This window comes from Chiloscyllium punctatum, unplaced genomic scaffold (assembly GCF_047496795.1).
Source record: "Chiloscyllium punctatum isolate Juve2018m unplaced genomic scaffold, sChiPun1.3 scaffold_395, whole genome shotgun sequence".
Classification (NCBI taxonomy): domain Eukaryota; kingdom Metazoa; phylum Chordata; class Chondrichthyes; order Orectolobiformes; family Hemiscylliidae; genus Chiloscyllium; species Chiloscyllium punctatum.
The window spans coordinates 44,453-65,035 of NW_027310129.1; the positions used below are offsets into that span (position 1 = coordinate 44,453).

General features: G+C 43.0%; 1 protein-coding gene across 1 annotated transcript in view; it reads left to right on the forward strand.

The window, feature by feature from the left end:
• Positions 1–530: 530 nt before the first annotated feature.
• The window catches only part of LOC140472648 (metabotropic glutamate receptor 1-like), a gene marked incomplete at its 5' end in the record, with an annotated part of 97,555 nt that continues 77,502 nt past the window's right edge, over positions 531–20,583 (forward strand). The window contains one exon of the mRNA XM_072567507.1: positions 531–766. Coding sequence (XP_072423608.1) covers positions 531–766 — 236 coding nt within the window. The remainder of the gene's footprint in view (positions 767–20,583) is intronic.

Consider the following 20,583-nt stretch of genomic DNA (forward strand, 5'->3'; position numbering starts at 1 on the left):
GTTTTCCTCAGCATGTCTCTGATTTACAAAGAACAAAGGTCAGGAACAGGCCATTTGGCCCATCAAGCCTGTGCTGACACATAAAGAACAAAGAAGCACACTGCACAAGAACAGGTCATTCGGCCTCCAAGCCAGCACCAACACATTTTGCCCTTCCATGTTAAAACTATCTTCACTCACAGGATCTGTATCCCTCTATTCCCTTCCTATTCAGGTGTTGGCTTTTCTAAACCAAATGATGCCTTTTCTAAACTAAAAACCTTTTGCCTCCATGCGGTCGATATCCCTCTATTCCCTGCCTATGCCTATATTTGTCGAGATGCCTCTTAAACATTTTCTTGGAAAATCCCCATAAATCAGGTTATCTTTTCACCATAACTATTAATTATGGTAGTGAGTTCCATATTCTTGCATTCTCTCTGTGGAAAGAAATATTTCTTGAAATCTCAATAATTCATAAATATTATATCGTCTTCTATATTTTGTGCCCTGACTTTTTTCTCACATGTCTTTACTTTCTCCTGCTGCAGCGATGGTTGGGCAGACCGTGAGGAAGTGATTGAAGCCTATGAACAGGAGGCGGTGGGAGGGATCACTATTAAGCTGCAGTCCGCTGAGGTCACCTGGTTTGATGACTACTACCTGAAGCTGAAGTTGGACAGCAACACCCGCAACCCGTGGTTCCCGGAGTTCTGGCAGCACCGCTTCCAGTGCCGTTTAGAGGGGCACCCTCAGGAGAACCAAGCCTTTCAGAGACTCTGTACAGGTACAGGAAAGATACATGCCTCTACACTGTGTGGTATTTACTTCTCAGAATTTTAAGTCACTGCATTAAAATGATTTGGAGATGCCAGTGTTGGACTGGTGGGTACAAAGCTAAAAATCACACAACACCAGGTTACAGTCCAACAGGTTTATCTGGAAGCACAAGCTTTCAGAGCTCTGCTCCTTCATCAGGTGATTGTGGAGTATAAGATTGTAAGACACAGTATTTGTCGCAGAAGTTTACAGTGTGATTTAACTGAAGTTATATGCTGAAAAGGACATGGATTGTTTGTTAAGTCTCTCATCTTTTAGAATGATCATGTTGGTTTCAGTTCTTTCATATGTAAATCGCAAAACGTTTTCGAAAAGTTACATTCTCAATTGGTGTCATGTTGGCCCAGATAATGCATTGAAAGTGCGAGCTGCCCCATGTGAGATTGTCTGTGCCACAATGTTCAGACTGATTCTAATCTAAAAAAAGGATTTACAGAATTGTCCCCTCTCTCTCCCCCACTCTTTATAAAACTGGCATCCCTGTGCACTCTCTGCCTTTATGAAGCATAACGCCTCCATTCTCTCGTTCTGTTAGGTGCTGGTGACTGTCTTTGGGTACTCCTCTCCTTTACCCTTTTGGGGCTTGATTCAGACAAATGGAATCTTGAACTTGTACATAACATTGTAAAAGAGATTGTGAGTGGTTTTAGCCATAACTCATGTACATCTAAAATTCCGTAATGTTCTGAACTGCTTTGATGATGCCTGCTGGAAATTTGACCCTCAGGTGTTGTAACCCTGATCTGTGACATGGTTGTCATTCCACAAATGTAGCTTAATGGCATTGCGCTAATTGAACACAGCACTTTTGATCTAGATTAATCCACACTCGGCATCTACTGCACAGTCAAAGGGCTGTTCAATCTTCTCTAAATGAAGGAGACCAAAGCAGTCATTATGAGTTATGTGTTCTAATGCTGTAAAAGGTGACAATCTCCAAATGGATTGTTGAGTGTGTCACTGGCCTTTCGAATGACTTGGTTTCCCTCTCTGAGATGCCCCTCTCAGTAAAAACTTTACTCATGGGAGCTGAAAATTAATGCATCTCTTCTCACATTCTGGGTTGATTGAGCTCTCTTTTTTTTGAAGAACCAATCCTTTGATTATAGCTGACCGCTCTTAAAGGGCTTCACACTGGATGATGACGCCTCCCTCTTAGTATCTTGAAAGCATTGAGAGCTTGATTGCTTTTTTACTGAAATGCCAATGCACACAGGAGATGTGACCGCCCTGTCTCTGCATGTGCATAAAGTTGCAGAAATGAACTGTGCAGATACAAGTGGAGAATGTGGGGCAGAGAGTCTGGATCCAGATGTTTGTCACCAGGGAGGGTAGTCAAGTCAGGAAAATTCCTGCCTCATTGCTCCCAGCCTCAGTAGTATGACCCTGAAAGGTGAATTCCCTCAACAGGCGTTCAAGGGGGGACAAAGCCAAGTCTGGTAGCCACAGAGGAAGACTGGAAGCAGCCACTGTGCCATTCAAATGCCAAGACAGCTTGGGTTAAAAGGCCCTCCTTTGTTCTTGGGACTAGGTCCCAGTGACTTTGTTAAATGTTAGGCTCTTTAACCATTAACATCCTAACAACAACTCCCACCCACCCACTCACCATGCCAATTTAATACCAACTCACATCCCCATGGCCCGATATATAGCTTCAATGACAGCTTTAAACATGTGCAGTGCGTGAGGTAAAGGAAAATGAGTGTGATAACTGTCTGCATTTTAGGTAAGTGTGTATGTGTTGTGTGCGCGCGCGTGTGCGGTCTTTTGAAAAGGGAACTGTGTATCTTTTGAGAGTGAACTGGTCACATTTTGTCCAAATGGTGCAACGTTAGTGCTACAAAAAATCTCTCTGTGAACAATCTCTCACCTTGACCCAACTGAGATCATCAAGCTTTTTTCTGCATTGCTGCCGCACCCTCGTGGAATTAACTTTTCCATCTCGATCCCATTCCCTTTCTGAGGGGCTGCATCGAAGATTTCCCACCCTCACAGGAACATGATAAAATTCCAGGTCTCCATCCAGGACATGCAGATCTCCCGGGAGGCACCACCGAAGCAGGGAATACTTCTTCCGACAGACCCTCCCTTTGGCTTCAGTCTCCCAAAATGACTTTCCAGCAGCTTCCAATACATTAGTGCAGCTTCTCTTTATAAGGGACAAAATGTTGGTGATAAACACTCAACAGGTCAGGCAGCAGCTGCAGAGGTTGAAATGGAGTCAGCATTAGAAGCCAATGAGCTTTCACTGGCTCAGTTGATAAAATGTGAGCCTGAAACATTAGTTTTTTCGATTTCTACAAATGCTGCCTGACCTGCAGAGGGTTTGTTTTCAGTATTTTGTTTTATTTCCAAGAATCAAAGTATTTTGCTTTTCTCATTTGAGGGAATGTACCGTTACAAAGTGAAGTCTGCCTGATCTGTCTCAGTGCTAATTGAGCTCCCTGCAGTGCACAAAGCTGTTGGCAATTCTACTGAGAGGAGTGCAGTGCAGGACCACACGACAATAGTAGAATCCCTATAGTGCAGAAAGAGGCCATTTGTCCCACTGAGTCTGCACTGACTGTCCGAACAGCCAGACCCGGTTTCCCACCCTATTCCTGTAATCCCAAATCTACTTCACCTGAAGATCTTTAGACTGTGGAAGGAAACCAGAGCACCCAAAGGAAATCCATGCAGACACAGGGGTACATGCAAACTCTACACAGACAGTCACCCAAGGTAGGAATCAAACCTGGATCCTTGGGACTAGGAGGTAGCAGGTGCTAACCTTTGAATCACTGTGCCACCCAGAAATAAGGAGTGTAGGTCAATTATAAATGCCAATCACTCATTCAACACCACACGGGCAGGTGCCTTCTCATCCCAAACTCTAAGCCCCCACTTTACTGCCCAATATTTATATCAAATCTGCTATGAAATTTGACTCAAAAGATGTTCTGAGACTTTTCTTGACAGTTTGGTTCAGCTTTTGTTTTTTGTGCAAAATTGTTTTGGATTCACCGATCAAATGTCGTATATATTTCTTTGTTGCCACTTTCAGTCATTTGAAACAGACACAGAAAGTCCCTTGCCAGTAGAAAACCCCTTAGTGATACAAGATTCAGAGGCCTCAAAATTCAGGGGGACCTCTTCAATTTTAGCCACCAGCTTCAGATGGTGGAGAACATGCAATATTTCTCCCCACCATTTGGGGGCCTGAGTGAGCAGTGTTGTACCTGAAAAAAGCCCCAGAGTTGAAAAGCCAATAGCTGTAGAATATGACATAAAAGTAAATGTAATCATGTGGCACAGGAATAATGTTCTGACTCTGAGCTAGAAAAGTCCAGGTTCACATCTCACCACAGAATGTGCTGGCCGCAGTTGTTATTATAGTGTCATGTCATTACACGTCCAACCATGAAAAAGACTTGCTTATAAATAATCTCAACAATAGGGAGAAAGGAAAGTTGAACATTTAATTTGAGCTTTTGAGTTGCATCCTAATGAATAATTACAGTTTGACCTTACTTTGTGGTTAATCTCAAACTCTGACTGACCTGGTGCTCAGTTGAATTAAGAATTCAATAGCATAACATTAAAGTGACGAAGATTCATATTGGTAAGTACAAAATGCTGTACATCAAGACGTGCACTTCTCTCATTATAATTACATCCTCTCACTTACCATGAGCAATGCCAGGGAAGATCAGCTAGTGTAGGGGAAAAGCACAGAAATAATTGCTTGGTAATACAGAACTTAATCATTACTAAAAATGGATCGTGAAGGTGAAACTTTCAATCTCGCACTCTTCAGGACTGAGATGCAAGAAACCAAACAGAGAAAGGGAACAACAATTTAAATTGGCTCTTTTTGGCACTGTTAAAAACCTAGAACAATCATTCCATCCTGATATTTATGAGCGGTTTATGTTTGATATAGGGAAATTTTATATTGCAAACAGTTGACGCTTACAAGCTAAATTGTAATTAGCTGCAATATTTAGATTAGATTCCCTACAGTGTGGAAACAGGCCCTTCAGCCCAAACTGACCCTCCAAAGAGTAACCCACCCAGATCCATTTCCCTCTGACTAATGTACATAACACTATGGGCAATTTAGCATGGCCAGTTCACCTGGTCTGTGGGAGGAAACCGGAGCACCCAGAGGAAATCTACACAGACACAGGGAGAATGTGCAAACTCCACACAGATGGTCACCTGAGGCTGGAATTGAACCTGGGACCCTGGTGCTGTGAGGAAGCAGTGCTAACCACTAAGCCACCATGCCACCCTAGTGGCAGAATTTTACACGGAGCATTGCAAGCCAATATATTACCATGAGGCGGTGTGGTGGCTCAGTGGTTAGTACTGCTGCCTCACAGTGCTGGGGACCCGGGTTTGTTTCCACCCTTGGGTAACTGTGTGGTATTTGCATGTTCTCCCCGTGTCTGCTTGAGTTTCTTCTGATAATTCAAAGATGTACAGGTTAGGTGGACTGATAATGTGAAATTGCCCATAGTATTCAGGGATGCGTAGGCTGGGTGGATTAGCCATGGGAAATGAAGGGTATAGGAATAGGATGGATCTGGGTGGGATGTTCCACAGAGGATTAGAGTGGACTCCATGTGCTAAATGCCCTGCTTCCACACTGTAGAGATTCTAAGCAAAATCCTGTGAGCAACGTCAGGGGAAATCTGCTGGAGGCACAACATTAGCATTAGAGGTAGTGTGATGTACACAATTATAAAATATAACATTTAATGTCATCATTGTGAGCACTGTTCTCTCTAAGCTGTGTTATGGACCAAGCCAGATCTCCTCAAAGTAGCCCAGATCCTAACTTTGCTTGTTGTTTTAAGTAGGTGTAACATGGATATTCCAGGAGAGAAGCAGTTGGTCAACCCACTTAGTTTTAAATAAAATAGAATTTATTTAAAAGAGTATCGAATGGAACAAAAGAGAGCAGAATACCAAATAACATAACCTATCTGAAAACCCAACAGATCATCCCAACTTAATGATGCTGTTCCAAATACTTGCAACAAAGCTCATAAACACAAAAGGTAAAATCAAACACTGGGTCTTACAGGAGAGAAGTCAGTGAGAGATTAGTATGGACCTGCTTCTTTAGGGTCCAGCAGCTTTTTCAACTTTACTGCTAAAAGCCAAACCAAGCCAGAGAAAAACTGAACTGGGAGAACTGGCCACTCCCCTTTCAAAACTTGAAAGCCTGTTTCCTGAGGCAGTATCTGTAAGCAATAATCACTTGTAAGCCCTAAAACACTTCAATGCCAGACTTTTCGGAGACTGTGTCTTCTACAACCTCTCTGAAAAAAACAGCCAAGGACAACATAACCTTGTTAAAGGAGCAGAACTGTCACAATCGGATGCATGCCATGTTCATAATGATTCACATATGGATACATTAACTTTCGGTTCTCAAAATTGTTGCCATCCATGGACCTCCAATAACTGCACAGCAGCAGGGAAAATGGAATGTAATGTAGGTTGAGTTGGGGTTTCAGTTTTCTGAGTTAGCACCTGGTGAGTTTCTCTGTGTCTGAAGTTAATGCTTGTAAGCATTCCTGTAGCCATGGTGACTTCTTTTGAAAATAGGTTTGGAAGCAAGGTGTTAGGGAAAATGGGTTTTGTGTGCCACTAATAGGTTTTGCTTATTTTAGATTGTTTGTCATCCAGAAAGATAAATAAAGGGGCCTCAAGGTGTGTTAGAAATGTCTGGAACTAGTATTTGTTTTAAGCTTCAGAGAAATGCCCATAGCTAAGAGAGAAAAAGACTTTTAGTTTAAGATTTGACATTAAGTGGGGATATCCTATGATATCTTTGCAATAGGATGGCTGTGTAGACCACTGTTCCAGAGAAGGGAAGGATATATAGTGAACAGGTTGCTTTAGAATGCAAGATTAGTGTTAGTCCCAAACCAGAAGTGTAGGGATAAAACCCAGAAGAGATTACATAAAACTGAGTACATTGACTTGCAGGTCTGTGATAGCTCCAGGAAGAGGCTGTCCACAGTTATAATCTTAACGAAGTCATAAGTGACTTAAACCTACTGAAATGTTAAGTCAAGAGACTCTAATGTGAATAACGTATGAGTGTTTTTCTTTTGGGTGCAGTAGTAGGTGGGTTGTTTGGGTACAATACAAAAGTTGTTTTGCTTCTTTTCAATTTATGCAGGCAATTTTCCCTCGAACATTGGAGGCTGAGGGGTGACCTTATAGAAGTTTATAAATTCGTGAATGACATGAATAGGGTGAACAGCCAAGGTCGTTTTCTCAGGGTAGGGAGTCCAAAACCAGAGGGTATAAGTTTAAGATGAGAGGGGATAAATTTATAAGGGACCTAAGAGGCAACATTTTCACACAAAGTGTGGTGTGTGCATGGAATGACCTACCAGAGGAAGTGATGAAGGCGGGTACAATTACAACATTTAAGAGGCACCTGGATAGGTACATGAACAGGAAGGGTTTAGCGGGGTGTGAACTAAATACTGGCAAATGGGACTAGATTCATTTAGGACATCAGCATGGACAAGTTGGACCAAAGGATCTGTCCCATGCTGTACAACACCAGGACTTTATGACTGTGAGTGTTTTGGGATTAATGGGTTTTACTCTTATTGCGTGTCTAAAAAATCTTTTAATTTTTATGATGAGTACTTCTTTTTTGTTTCCAAAATATACTTTATTCATAAAATATTTTGATGATCTGTACAAGTGGACATGCCATACATACGTAAATGTTCCATTTCTTGGCATACAGAGACAGAATAATCATTCGTATATACAGGTCTGTATGATTACTATCCACATATTTAGCAGGGGACTCAGTGGAACCCCCATACTGCGTCGGACCCCTGTGCTTAGGCAGGCAGATGTTACACAGTGGTCTTTCTCCACCGTGACTTGGCGGCAGCTGCCCCAAGCTTCAGTGCATCCCTCAACACGTAGTCCTGGATCTTGGAATGTGCCAGTCTGCAACACTCAGTCGTGGTCAACTCCTTCAGCTGGAAGATCAACAGGTTTCGGACCGTTCAGAGAGCGTCCTTCACTGAGTTGATGATCCTCCAGGCACAGTTGATGTTCGTCTCGGTGTGCGTCCCGGGGAACAGACCGTAGAGCACGGAGTCCCACGTCATGGAGCTGCTCGGGACGAACCTCGACATGCACCACTGCATTCCTCTCCAGACTTCCTCTGCGTAGGCACATTCCAGAAGGAGGTGTGTGACAGTCTTGTCCCCCCCGCAGCCGCTTCGAGGGCAGCGTGCAGTGCAGGAGAGAGTCCGGGCGTGCATAAAGGATCTCACAGGCAGAGCCCTTCTCACCACCGGCCAAGCCATGTCTTGGTGCTTGTTGGAAAGTTCTGGCAATGAGGCATTCTGCCGAATGGCTTTGACAGTCTGCTCAGGGAACCGCTCAATAGGATCCGCCTTCCCCTTTTCCCGAAAGGTCTCAAGGACACTACGTGCTGACCACTTCCTGATGGACTTATGGTCAAAGGTGTTTTCCTTCATAAACTTCTCCACAAAGGACAGGTGATGTGGAACAGTCCAACTACTCGGAGCGTTCCGCGGCAGCGAGGCCAGGCCCGGGGACAGGTAGAACCCCAGTACGTAGTGACACTTGGTGTTTGCGTACCGGGATCCTCACACAGCTTGATGCAGCCACACACAAAGGTGGCCATCAGGGTGAGGGTGGCATTGGGTGTATTTTTTCCACCATTGCCCAGATCTTTGTACATCGAGTCTCTTCAGACCCGGTCCATCTTTGATCCCCATATAAATTGGAAGATGGCCCAGGTGACTGTAGCAGCACAGGTTCTGGGAATAGGCCAGACCTGTGCCATGTAAAACAGCAACGACAGTGCCTCACACCTGATGACCAGGTTTTTTCCCACGATGGAGAGTGACTGTAGCTTCCATCTGCACAGTTTTTGCCTCACTTTGCTGATACGCTCCTCCCAAAACTTGGCGCACGCCCCAGCCCCCCCGAATCAAATACCCAGCACCTTCAGGTGGTCAGTCCTGACGGTGAAGGGGATCGAGGATTGGTCGGCCCAGTTCCCGAAGAGCGTGGCCTCGCTCTTGCCTCGGTTTACCTTGGCCCCCGAGGCCCGGTCGAACTGGTCACATATGCACATGAGTCTGTGCATGGACAGTGGATCCGAGCAGAAAACGCGATGTCATCCATGTACAGGGAGGCCTTAACCTGCAGGCCCCAGCTGTCAGAAATAGTCACCCCTCTCAGGCTCACATCCTTCCTGATGGACTCGGCAAATGGCTCTATGCAGCACACAAACAAGGCAGGAGAGAGAGGGCAGCCCTGCCTGACTCCACATCTGACGGGGAAGCTATCTGATTCCCACCCATTGATTGAGACTGCACTGACAATGTTGGTGTAGAGCAGTCTGATCCAATTGCAGATTCCCTCCCCAAAGTTCATTTTGGGGAGAACATCTCTCATATACGTGTGTGATATCCTGTCAAAGGCTTTCTCCTGGTCCAGGCTGATCAGACAGGTGTCCAACCCTCTGTCCTGCACGTAGGCGATCGTATCCCTGAGGAGTGCGAGACTCTCAGCGATCTTCCTGCCCAGTACAGCACAGGTTTGGTCAGGATGAATCACCGACCCCAGAGCAAACCTGACCAGGTTGGCGATTACCTTTGACAGAATTTTGTAATCTGCATTCAGTAGTGAGATGGGTCTCCAATTTCTGAGTTCCTCGCTCTCCCACTTCTACTTGCAGATAAGAGTGATGATGCCTTTTCTCATGGATTCACTCATGGTACATGCCAGTCCCACAGAGCAGAATAGAGCTCAAATACATAGCTTGGGTTTTTCCATTTTATTTTGATTTCCATTGTTGATAAATCACTGCTCTTTGTTCGAGTGTGATCTGCAGCATTGCATGTTTATGCTTCAGTGAGATTCTACTTGTTAAACCCAAGAGTCAATAAAATACAATCCATCAAGTAGGTTAATGTTTGGGATCTGACTTGCGTAGTAGTAACATCATCTGAGATCATAACAGTAATCCAAAGGTGGTGTTGGAAATGCCTATTAACATAGACCAATGAGAATCTTTCCCTAAAAAACACTTTTGAGTAACATGTCTTGTGGTTTGCATAGCCATTTAAATTGACCTAGCTGCCTGCATGCACTAAGTTAGAGCATCAATTTACTAATGGATTGCTTAGACAGCACTTGGCCCAACATTGTTCCCAAGCCTAAATAACTTGAAAATTTCAAAATTAGATTTAGAGGTTTTGGTTGGGAATATGTATTAATAGACATGGAACCAGGGAGGGTTTTTTTTGTCACACAAGGTTTTCTTAATTTAATTGACTCTTTTAAAATTATTTTCAAGATGTAACATCTTTAGAACAATTTTGAAAAGTTCACATTTTAATGAGAATGTCTGTCAAAATCACCAGAAAGCCAATTTGTAATTTAAATGTTTAAAAACATTAGGGGAGGAAAAGCTTAAATAGAAAACAGGGCTCTTGTTTTTTTTCCCCCCGGAAGGTATTTCAGTATGAGTTGGAGAAGCTTCTTTGGCAGTCAAGTTAAATTAATGATGCAGATTGATCTGGATAGATCCCCAGACACTGTTACAAAAGTTAAAATGTAAGATGCATCAGAGACCAGTGAGTGCTCTAATTAAGCTATCATTTATGCCATTTTTCACCGGACGTACCTGCATGCTCTGACTCATCTACCTGACACAGGATGCCAAGGCATACAAGACTATAAGCCAAGTGCTGGAAAATAGGATAAGAACTGTTAGGTGACAGGCACAGACATGATGGGCCGAAGGGTCCTATCTTTGTGCTATAGATCTGTATGATTCTGTGACTGAAAACATTAGCTTCAACAGGTTTTAAATCAGCAGGCATGGATGTCATTTGAAGTGATATGTTACAGGGACTGACAGTCAACCTTCACTATAACCTGTATTCCATCTGGAACATTAGTAATGACTATTTGAGGTGCATCACAAGAAAAATACCTGGGCTGGATTACTTGCATCAACCTATTTTAATTCTGAAATTTCCCTTCTTTCTTAGATTGTTTTTGCTCTCATGAAATTAATCTTTTCTGCAGCACTCTGTCAAGTAGACTTGGGTAACTGTGCTGTGATAATTGAACATTCTGTAAAGGCACATTTTTTCCCACACAGACCAATGTAGGACTTTATTAAAATACAATATAAATACATTGTCATATCAGTCATATCTACCAGTACATGTACCAGCTAAGATGCTTTTAACAACTTTCTTTTATTTCAGTTCCCAGGCTAATGTACAACATTTGTCATTTCTTTCCACTAATATACTGAGTATATAATTAATATGATGAATCCTGCTGTGTATGAAAATCCACCTGGAGATTAGCATGCGCAGTATCATTCAAAATAACTAATTTAGTTCATTCTAGGTCACCCAAGGCTGGAAATCTGAGTGTCAACTATCCTAAACTTAATTTCTTCAATATCTTAAGTGCCTTCAGCATTTCAATAGTGGCAAATTTCCACATGGTGTTTAAATCTAATACATTGAATGCATCCAGTGCAGTTGCTATGCCTAACCAATTTAATTGCCCAATTAAACTTCTTAAATAGTCAACTGCTTCCTCGGTGATAGAATCTTCCTTGTGTGAGGATCTGGTCAGATTTTTCAGGATCCCATTAACATTCTAGGCTCGACTATTGTTTCACCAACTTTTTGTTTGGCGTGAGAGAAATCGGTTCAAATTCATGGGACATTAGCACCAGTACTGGGGAAGGAAAGAGTTGTTCCAATGTAATGGGTTTCACCTTGAACCATGCTGGGACCACAGTCTTGGTGAATCACATAACTAGGGCTGTGAACAGGGCTTTAAACTAAACATTGGTGCGGGCATGGGGGGGAGGGGGTGGGTTCAGTTGCATGGAAATTATGGCAAAGGGTTGCCTTGCTATTAACACATGAAAGTAAATCAGTAGCAAGCCGTGATGTAGAATTGGTAGGCATTGAATCTGTGTGGGTAGGTGAAAGTGAGGACTGCAGATGCTGGAGATTAGAGTCAAGATTAGAATGGTGCTGGAAAAGCACAGCAGGTCAGGCAGCATCCGAGGAACAGGAAAATTGACGTTTCGGGCAGGAGTCCTTGATCAGGAAGGGCTCCTACCCAAAGTGTTGATTTTCCTGCTCCTCGGATGCTGCCTGACCTGCTGTGCATTTCCAGCACCACTCTAGTCTGTGTAGGTAGAGTTGAAGAACCACAAAGGCAAAAATAGTGGGAGTTGTGTACAGACCTGCAAGGAGAAGTTAGGACATGGGGAGGAAAATAAATCACGAAATATAAAAGACATGTAAATAAGGTAATATTACAATAATCATGATTTGGAGGTGCCGTTTTTGCTCTGGGGTGGATAAAGTTAAAAATTACACAACACCAGGTTATAGTCCAACAGGTTTATTTGGAAGCACTAGCTTTTGGAGTGACACTCCTTCATCAGGTGGTTGTGGAGGTTAAGATCTTGACCTTCAGCATGATCTTAAACTCCAAAGCCATCTGATGAAGGAGTGGCACTCCGAAAGTTAGCACTTCCAAAAAAACCTGTTGAACTACAATAATCATGGGGGACTTGAATATGCAGGAGGACTGGGAAAATTAGGTTGATAGCAGGTCTCAAGAAAAGGAATTTGTGGAATGTCTATGAGACTGTTTGGAGCAGCTTCTGGTTCAGCCCACTGGGAAACAGGCAATTCTGAATCCAGCGATGTGCAATGAGGTGGACTTGTTAGGGAGCTTAAGGTAAAGGAATCCCCTAGGGGCAGTGACCATAATATGATAGAATTCACCTTGCGGGAGAAGCTGGAATCAGATGGAACTGTATTACAATTGAATACAGGTAACTACAAAGACATGAGGGAAGAACTGGGCAGAGTTGATTGAATGAGGACCCTAGCACGGGAGATGGTGAAGCAGCAATGACAGGAGTTTCTGGGGTAATTCAGAAATTCACCCCAAGGAAGAGGGGACAGTAAAGAGGAGGACACAACAACTGCCCCTGACAAGGAAAGTCAAAGACGGCATAAAAGCAAAAGAAAAAACATACAACGTGGTACAGAAGTGAAGTGGTCAGCCAGAAGATTGGGAAGCTTTTAAAAACCAGCAGATAAAAAAGCAATAAGGAGGGGAGAAGATGAAGATAAAAGTAAGCTACTTAGTAATATCAAAGAAGATTGTAAGAGTCGTTTCAGATATTCAAAGGTAAAAGAGGAACAAGAGTGGAGATTGGAGCGCTGGAACATGAGGCTGGAGAAGTAGTAATGGGGAATGAAGAAATGGCAGGGGAAGACACCAGCAGCATTCCAGAATTCCAGTAGAGTTAGGGAACAGAGGTGAGTGTAGGCGCCAGCACCAAGGAGAAGGTGCTGGGGAAATTGAAAAGTCTGAAAGTGGTTAAATAACCTGGACCAGATGAACTACATCCCAGAGTTCTGAAGGAGAAATCTGAGCAGATTGTAGAGCTGTTGATGTGATCTTTCAGGATTCACTGGACTTAGAGAGAGTCCCAGAGGTCTACAAAATGGCCAATGTTTAAGAAGGGAGGGAGGCAAAGATGGGTTAGCCTGACCTCAATCATTTGCAAGATTTTAGAATCCATTGTTAAGGATGAGATTGCAGAGTACTTGGAAGTGCACAGTAAAATAGGGTTGAGCCAGCATGGCTTTGTCAAGGGAAGATCACTCCTGGGAAATCAGTTCGAATTCTTTGAGGAGGTAACAAAGGAGAGCCAGTGGATGTGATCCATTTGGATTTCCAGGACTTTCATAAGGTTCCACTCAAGAAGGTCATACAGTCATAAAGTGATACAGCAAGGAAACAGACTCCAATTAGTCCACGCTGACCATATTCCCAAACTAAATCAAACTCACCTGCTTGCACTTGGCCCATATCCCTCCAAACCTTTTCTGTTCATGTACTTATCCAAATGTCTTTAAACATTGTAACGGTACCTGCATCCATCACTTTCCTCTGGCTGTTCATTCCACACACTAAAAATGTTGCCCTTCATGTCCTTTTTAAATCTTTCTCCTCTCACCTTAAAAACATGCACCCCCAGTTTTGAACTTCCCCTCTCTAGGGAAAATACCTTATCTTTGCCCCTCATGATTTTATAAACCTCCATAAGGTCACCTCTCAACCTTCCATTCTCCAGTGAAAAAAGTCCCGGCCCATCCAGCCTATTTTTATAACTCCAACCCTCTATTCCTGGCAACATCCTAGTAAATCTTTTCTAAACCCTCTCTAGTTTAATAATATATTTCCCATAACAGAGGGACCAGAAGTGGACACAATACTCCAGAAGGGACCTCACCAATGTCCCATACAACCTCAACATGGCATCCCCATTCCTATCCTCAAATGTCTGTGCAGTTGTGCTAAAAGCTTTTTTAGCCTGTCTACCTGTGATGCAATTTCAAAGAATTATGTACCTGAACCCTTCGGCCTCTGTGTTCTACAATACTATCTGGGCCCTACCATTAATGTATAAGTCTTGCAATACCTCATATTTATCCAAATTGAACTTCATCTGCCATTCCTCAGCCCATTGACACAATTGATCACTTTGTAATCTTAGATAACCTTCTCCTTCACTGTCCATTATATCACCAGTTTTGGTGTCATCCACAAACTTACTAACCATGCATGGGAGACTGGTTAGCAAAGTTAGATCTCATGGAATACAGGGAGAACTGCCCATTTGGATACAGAACTGGCTCGAAAATAAAAGACAGAGGGTGGTGGTGAAGGGTTGTTTTTCAGACTGGAGTCCTATGACCAGTAGAGTGATGCAAGGATCGGTGCTGGGTCCAATACATTTTGTTATTTATATAAATGATTTGATTATGAACATACGAGGTTATAGTTAGTAAATTTGCAGATGACACCAAAATTAGATGAGTAGAGGACATTGAATAAGGTTACCTCAGATTACAACAAGATCTTGATCAGATGGGCCAATGGGCTGAAGAGTGGCAGATGGAGTTTAATTTAGATAAATGTGAGGTGCTGCATTTTGGGAAAGCAAGTTTTGGCAGGACTTATACACTTAATGGTAAGGTCCTAGAGAGTGTTGCTGAACAAAGAGACCTTGGAGTGCAGGTTCATAGCTCCTTGAAAGTAGAGTCGCAGGTAGATAGGATAGTGAAGAAGGCGTTTGGTATGCTTTCCTTTATTGGTCAGAGAATGGAGTACAGGAGTTGAGTGGTCATGTTGCAGCTGTACAGGGCATTGGTTAGGCCACTGCTGGAATATTGCATGCAATTCTGGTCTCCTTCCTATCGGAAAGATGTTGTGAAACTTGAAAGGGTCCAGAAAAGATCTACAAGGATGTTGCCAGAGTTAAGGATTTGAGTTATAGGGAGAGGCTGAACAGGCTGGGGCTGTTTTCCCTGGAGCGTAGAAGACTGAAGGGTGACCTTATAGAGGTTTATAAAATCATGAGGGACATGGATAGGACAAATAGACAAAGACTTTTCCCTGGGGTGGGGGAGTCCACAACCAGAGGGCATAGACTTAGGGTGAGAGGGGAAAGATATAAAAGAGACCTAAGGGGCAACTTTTTCACACAGAGGGTAGTACGTGTATGGAATGAGCTGCCAGAGGATGTGGTGGAGGCTGGTACAATCACAACATTTTAAAGGCTTCCGGATGGGTATATGGATAGGAAAGGTTCAGAGGGTTATAAGCCAAGTGGTCGGCATAGACGATTTGGACCAAAGGGTCTGTCTCCTTGCTGTACATTTCTATGACTCTATGATACTATGTCTGCTATATTTTCATCCAAATCATTTATATAAATGACAATCAAAAGTGAACCCAGTACCAATCCCTACGGAACACTGCTGGCCACAGGCCTCTAGTCTGAAAAAAACAACCCTCCGCCACTACCTTCTGTCTTCTACCTTAAAGCCAATTTTGTACTTGATTACTCAATAAAAACTGAAACAACAATAAAAACTGTATATCAGAAACAAAAAAACAGAAGTTGCTGGAAAGGTTCAGCAGGTCTGGCAGCGTCTGTGAAGAGAAATCAGAGTTAATGTTTCAGATCCTCAGTTCTGAGGAAGGGTCACCGAACCCGAAAAGTTAATTCTGATTTCTCTTCACAGATGCTGCCAGACCTGCTGAGCTTTTCCGGCAACTTCTGTCTTTGTTTGTAGTTAACCATTTGTTTGTCATTTTCTAGTAGCAACGGTTTCTTGCCTTGGTTTTAAGCATATAGAAATTTGAGTTTGCTCGCTCAGTTGCCCTGCATTTCTGGTAAATACTCATTATCTTCTTCCATGAAAACAGATGCAAAGTAACTGTTTAGTTTCTTCACCATTTCTCTGTTATAAACTGCCCTATCCCCACCTGCAATGAGCCCACATTTGTCCAAGCTAATCTTTTCTCCTTCACGTAATTATCTGAATCTTCAATTTCCCAGGCAATTCCCAGAGCCTTTTCTGTTTGGATTTTCCTCACAGTCCCAAAACATAGTGTGTGCTCCAGTGACTATCTGGGCCAAAATGTAATCGTAGAAGACACTCATCGAGTTAGAACATGCAGGGATTCCTCTGAAACAATATACGAAGCAGGCCCTGTAGTTACCTACACCTACAACAAAATGTTAATAGCAGTAGCTCATAATTAACCGGAATATCGATTCAACACGCATACAATAGTATGTTAGTGAACCACACAGTATCCTCAGTTGATAACCCAAGTAGTAAATAAAAGCTTTACTGTGAATTTTCCAAAAAAATTCAATACAAAATCTAAATTCCAAGCTGATTGACTCAATCTGATCCATCCTGAATCTACTTACTGATTCCAAACAGGGGAGCAACATCTTTTCTGCTTTGAATTCACTAGAGAGGCTGAACATGGTTTATTCACCTTAAAAAGGAAGAAATATGCTTTCAGTTTTTTTTATGGAAGACATGTAGTTCATGTCTTTTGACAATTTACTTGGAAATGTTCTTCGACACTTGAAAAGGACAGGCATGTTATCTGATCCTATACCTAGAATAACCAAGTTCAGTGCTAAGTTACAGTGTTAGTAGCTTCACTGCTGATTCATTAAAGCACAATGTAAAATTGTTCAAATTCAGAAACATGCTTCCCAAGAACAAGGTTTTAAATAATTGCATAAGAGTGCTGTAACTCCGAATTCACTGGGAATCCATCACAGAAGAAAGCATCTAACTGCACTTGCATTTAACTTAGCAAACAAATTAAGTAAAGGTGAGGCAAACGTGAAGTATGCTGGTGAAACCCAGTAGGTCTGACAGCATCTGTGAGAGAGAAACAGAGGTAATATGTTGAGTCTCGCATGCCTTTAACTGGTAGTGAAAATAGACGTATAGGCTGATGGGAAGGTTGTGTAAGCAGTGTAGGTTCCCTGTAATGGCAAGTTCAAATTAATAGTTTGAGTTGTGGATATGTAATGATATGATTAGGTTGTACGTTCAGTTGTATCAATTTAAATATGATTGGTCATGATTGGAATATGAGTTATAGAGTACAGCATGGAAACAGACCCTTCGGTCCAACCTGTCCATGCCGACCAGATATCCCAACCCAATCTAGTCCCACCTGCCAGCACCCGGCCCAATTCCCCCAAACCCTTCCTATTCATATACCCATCCAAATGCCTCTTAAGTGTTGCAATTGTACCAGCCTCCACCACTTCCTCTGGCAGCACATTCCATACACGTACCACCCTCTGTGTGAAAAAGTTGCCCCGTGGGTCTCTTTTATATTTTTCCCCTCTCACCCTAAACCTATGCCCTCTAGTTCTGGACTCCCTGACCCCAGGGAAAAGACTTTGCCTATTTATCCTATCTATGCCACTCATAATTTTGTAAACCTCTATAAGGTCAACCCGCAGCCTCCGACATTCCAGGGAAAACAGCCCCAGCCTGTTCAGCCTCTCCCCGTAGCTCAAATTCTCCAACCCTGGCAACATCCTTACAAATCTTTTCTGAACCCTTTCAAGTTTCACAACATCTTTCCGATAGGAAGGAGACCAGAATTGCACGCAATATTCCAACAGTGGCCTAACCAATGTCCTGTACAGCCACAACATGACCTCCCAACTCCTGTACTCAATACTCTGACGAGAATTAACATCATAGAATCCCTACAGAATGGAAGTAGGCCATTCAACCCATTGAGTCCACACCAACCCTCTGAAGAGCATCACACCCAGATTCACTCCCCTACCCTATCCCTGTAACCCTGCATTTACCATGGCTCATCCACCCAGCCTGTACATCCCTAGACAGTATGAGCAATTTAACATGGCCAATCCATCCTATTGACAAGAGATTCAAATACTTTAATAAACCGTGGTTCCCTCGCTCGACCACTTCCTCCCTGCTTGATAGGTATATACTTATCAAGGACATGCAGTAAGTGTCCCTTGAACACATTTCGATTGTGCCCATCCCCTGTAGTTTCCTTCCTTTGCAACTATTTTCTATGATTTTGTACTTCCACTGCTTTTACAGTTCACATTCAGAAAACAAGGATGGGAGTCACACCCATCAATCAACAATCCTCTACTATCTTTTTGTCCTGCATCTCATATCTCAATCTCAAATTTAAATGTATCAATTAACTGTATTTTTTCCAAGTACAGTAGCCCCTGATTTTACACTGCCTTAAGCCAGGGATCCCACATTCATTTGCGAGGAGTTCATTACCTGAGTAATTTAAAGCTTTCTCGGATCTGAGTCAGCTGAGCATTCCTTTGCTGGAAGATTTAAAACTGTTGTCTCTCAATTTGCAGCCTTGCTCTGATCCTTTTTGCCTCCTTATCCCCCATTCAATTTTTGCAGCTCCATCCCTCCTTCATATCCTTCTTACAGTCCCTTCTCCAAACCTCCTTCCTACAGCCTTCTTTTACCTCACAACAACCTAACATATTATTGAGTCTTTTTAAAGGCAGTGACAAAGATGACTGATAAAAGCAGGGCAGTGAATGTTGTCTTCATGGACTTTAGCAAGGCTTTTGACAAGCTCCCTCATGGATGGCATGGTGGCTCAGTGGTTAGCATTGCATGCCTCACAGTGCCAGGGACCTAGGTTCAATTCCACACGCAGATGACTATTTGTGTGGAGTTTGCACATTTTCCCCATATCTGCATGGGTTTTGTCCAGTTTCCTCCCATAGTTCAAAGGTGTGCAGGTTAGGTGGATTGTCCATGGTGTCCAGGGATGAGCAGGCTAGGTGGATTAGCCATGGGAAAGGCAGAGTTACAGGGGTAGGACAGGGGTTGGGTCTCGGTGAGATGCTCTTTGGAAGGTCGGTATGGACTCAATGGGCTGAGTGGCTTGCTTCCACGCTGTAGGAATTTCTCTGATTCTATGGCAGACTGATACAGAAGGTGAAGTCACATGGGATCCTTGATGAGCTGGTATGATGGATACAGAACTGGCTTGAAGATGGAAAGCAGAGAGTAGTGGTGGCAGGGTGTTTTTTTGACTGGAGATCTGTGACCACTAGTGTTCAACAAAGGTCAATGCTGAGACTCTTATTTGTAATATATTTAAATGAGTTAGAGCAGAATGTAGGTGGTCTGACTAGCACGTTTGCTGATGACACAAAGATTGGGGGAGCTACAGATAGTGAAAAGGATTGTCAGAGGATATAGCAGGCTATAGATAGGCTAGAGACTTGGGCAGAGAAGTGGCAAGATGGAATTTACTGCAGACAAATGCGAGGTTATGCATTTTGGAAGGTCCAAAGCAGGAGGGAAGTACACAGTAAATAGCAGAACCCTTAGAAACCTTAACATACAGAAAGATCTAAGCACACATGCCCACAGTTCCTGAAAGTGACAAGACAAGTGAATAAGGTGGTCAAGAAGATGTATGGCCTTCATCAGTCAGGGTATAAAAATAGATTATAAAAATTGGCAAGTCATGTTGCAGCTGTATACAACTTTAGTTAGGCCACATTTGGAATATTGTGCACAGTTCCAGTTGTCACACTATCAGAAGGATGTGGAGGGCTTTGGAGTGGGTGCAGAAATGGTTTACCAGGATGATGTCAGGTTTGCAGGGTATTAGCAATGACAAGAGACTGGGCAAACTTGTTTTCATTTGAACGTTGGAGGCTGAGAGGCGACCTGATAGAAATTTACAAAATAATGAGAGGTGAGGATAGAATGGAGAGTTGGAGTCTCTTTCCTGGAGTAAAAATATCAATTACAAAGGGACATAGGTTTAAGGTAAAAGAGGGAAAGTTTAAAATAGACATGAAAAGCAAGTTTTTTTTATGTATACAGAGTGTTAAGTGCCAGGAATATTCTGCCAGAAGTGGCAGAGAAACAGATACAATAACAACATTTTAAAAAGCGTCTTGATGGATACATGATTAGGCAGGGAATGAAGGGATATGGACCGTGTGGAAGCAGAAACTTTTTAGTTTAGAAAGGTGTCATGTGGGCGAAGGGCTTGTTCCTGTGCTGCGCTGGTCTTTGTTATCCTTCTTCCCCACTGTGATCATCTTCCAGCTCACTTCCCCCATCTACACTCCCCTTTCACTCTCACAAAACCATTTGGAACCTTTTTCTCTCCCAATGCCCTTCTTGCCCCCACTTCATTCCCCACAATCATCCTCTAGCCACCTCCTTCCCTCGTCCCCAGTCTGCCCACTCCTAGGAGATACCTCACTATGACAGACTGAATTCCCACATCTGGCAAAAAATCTGATTC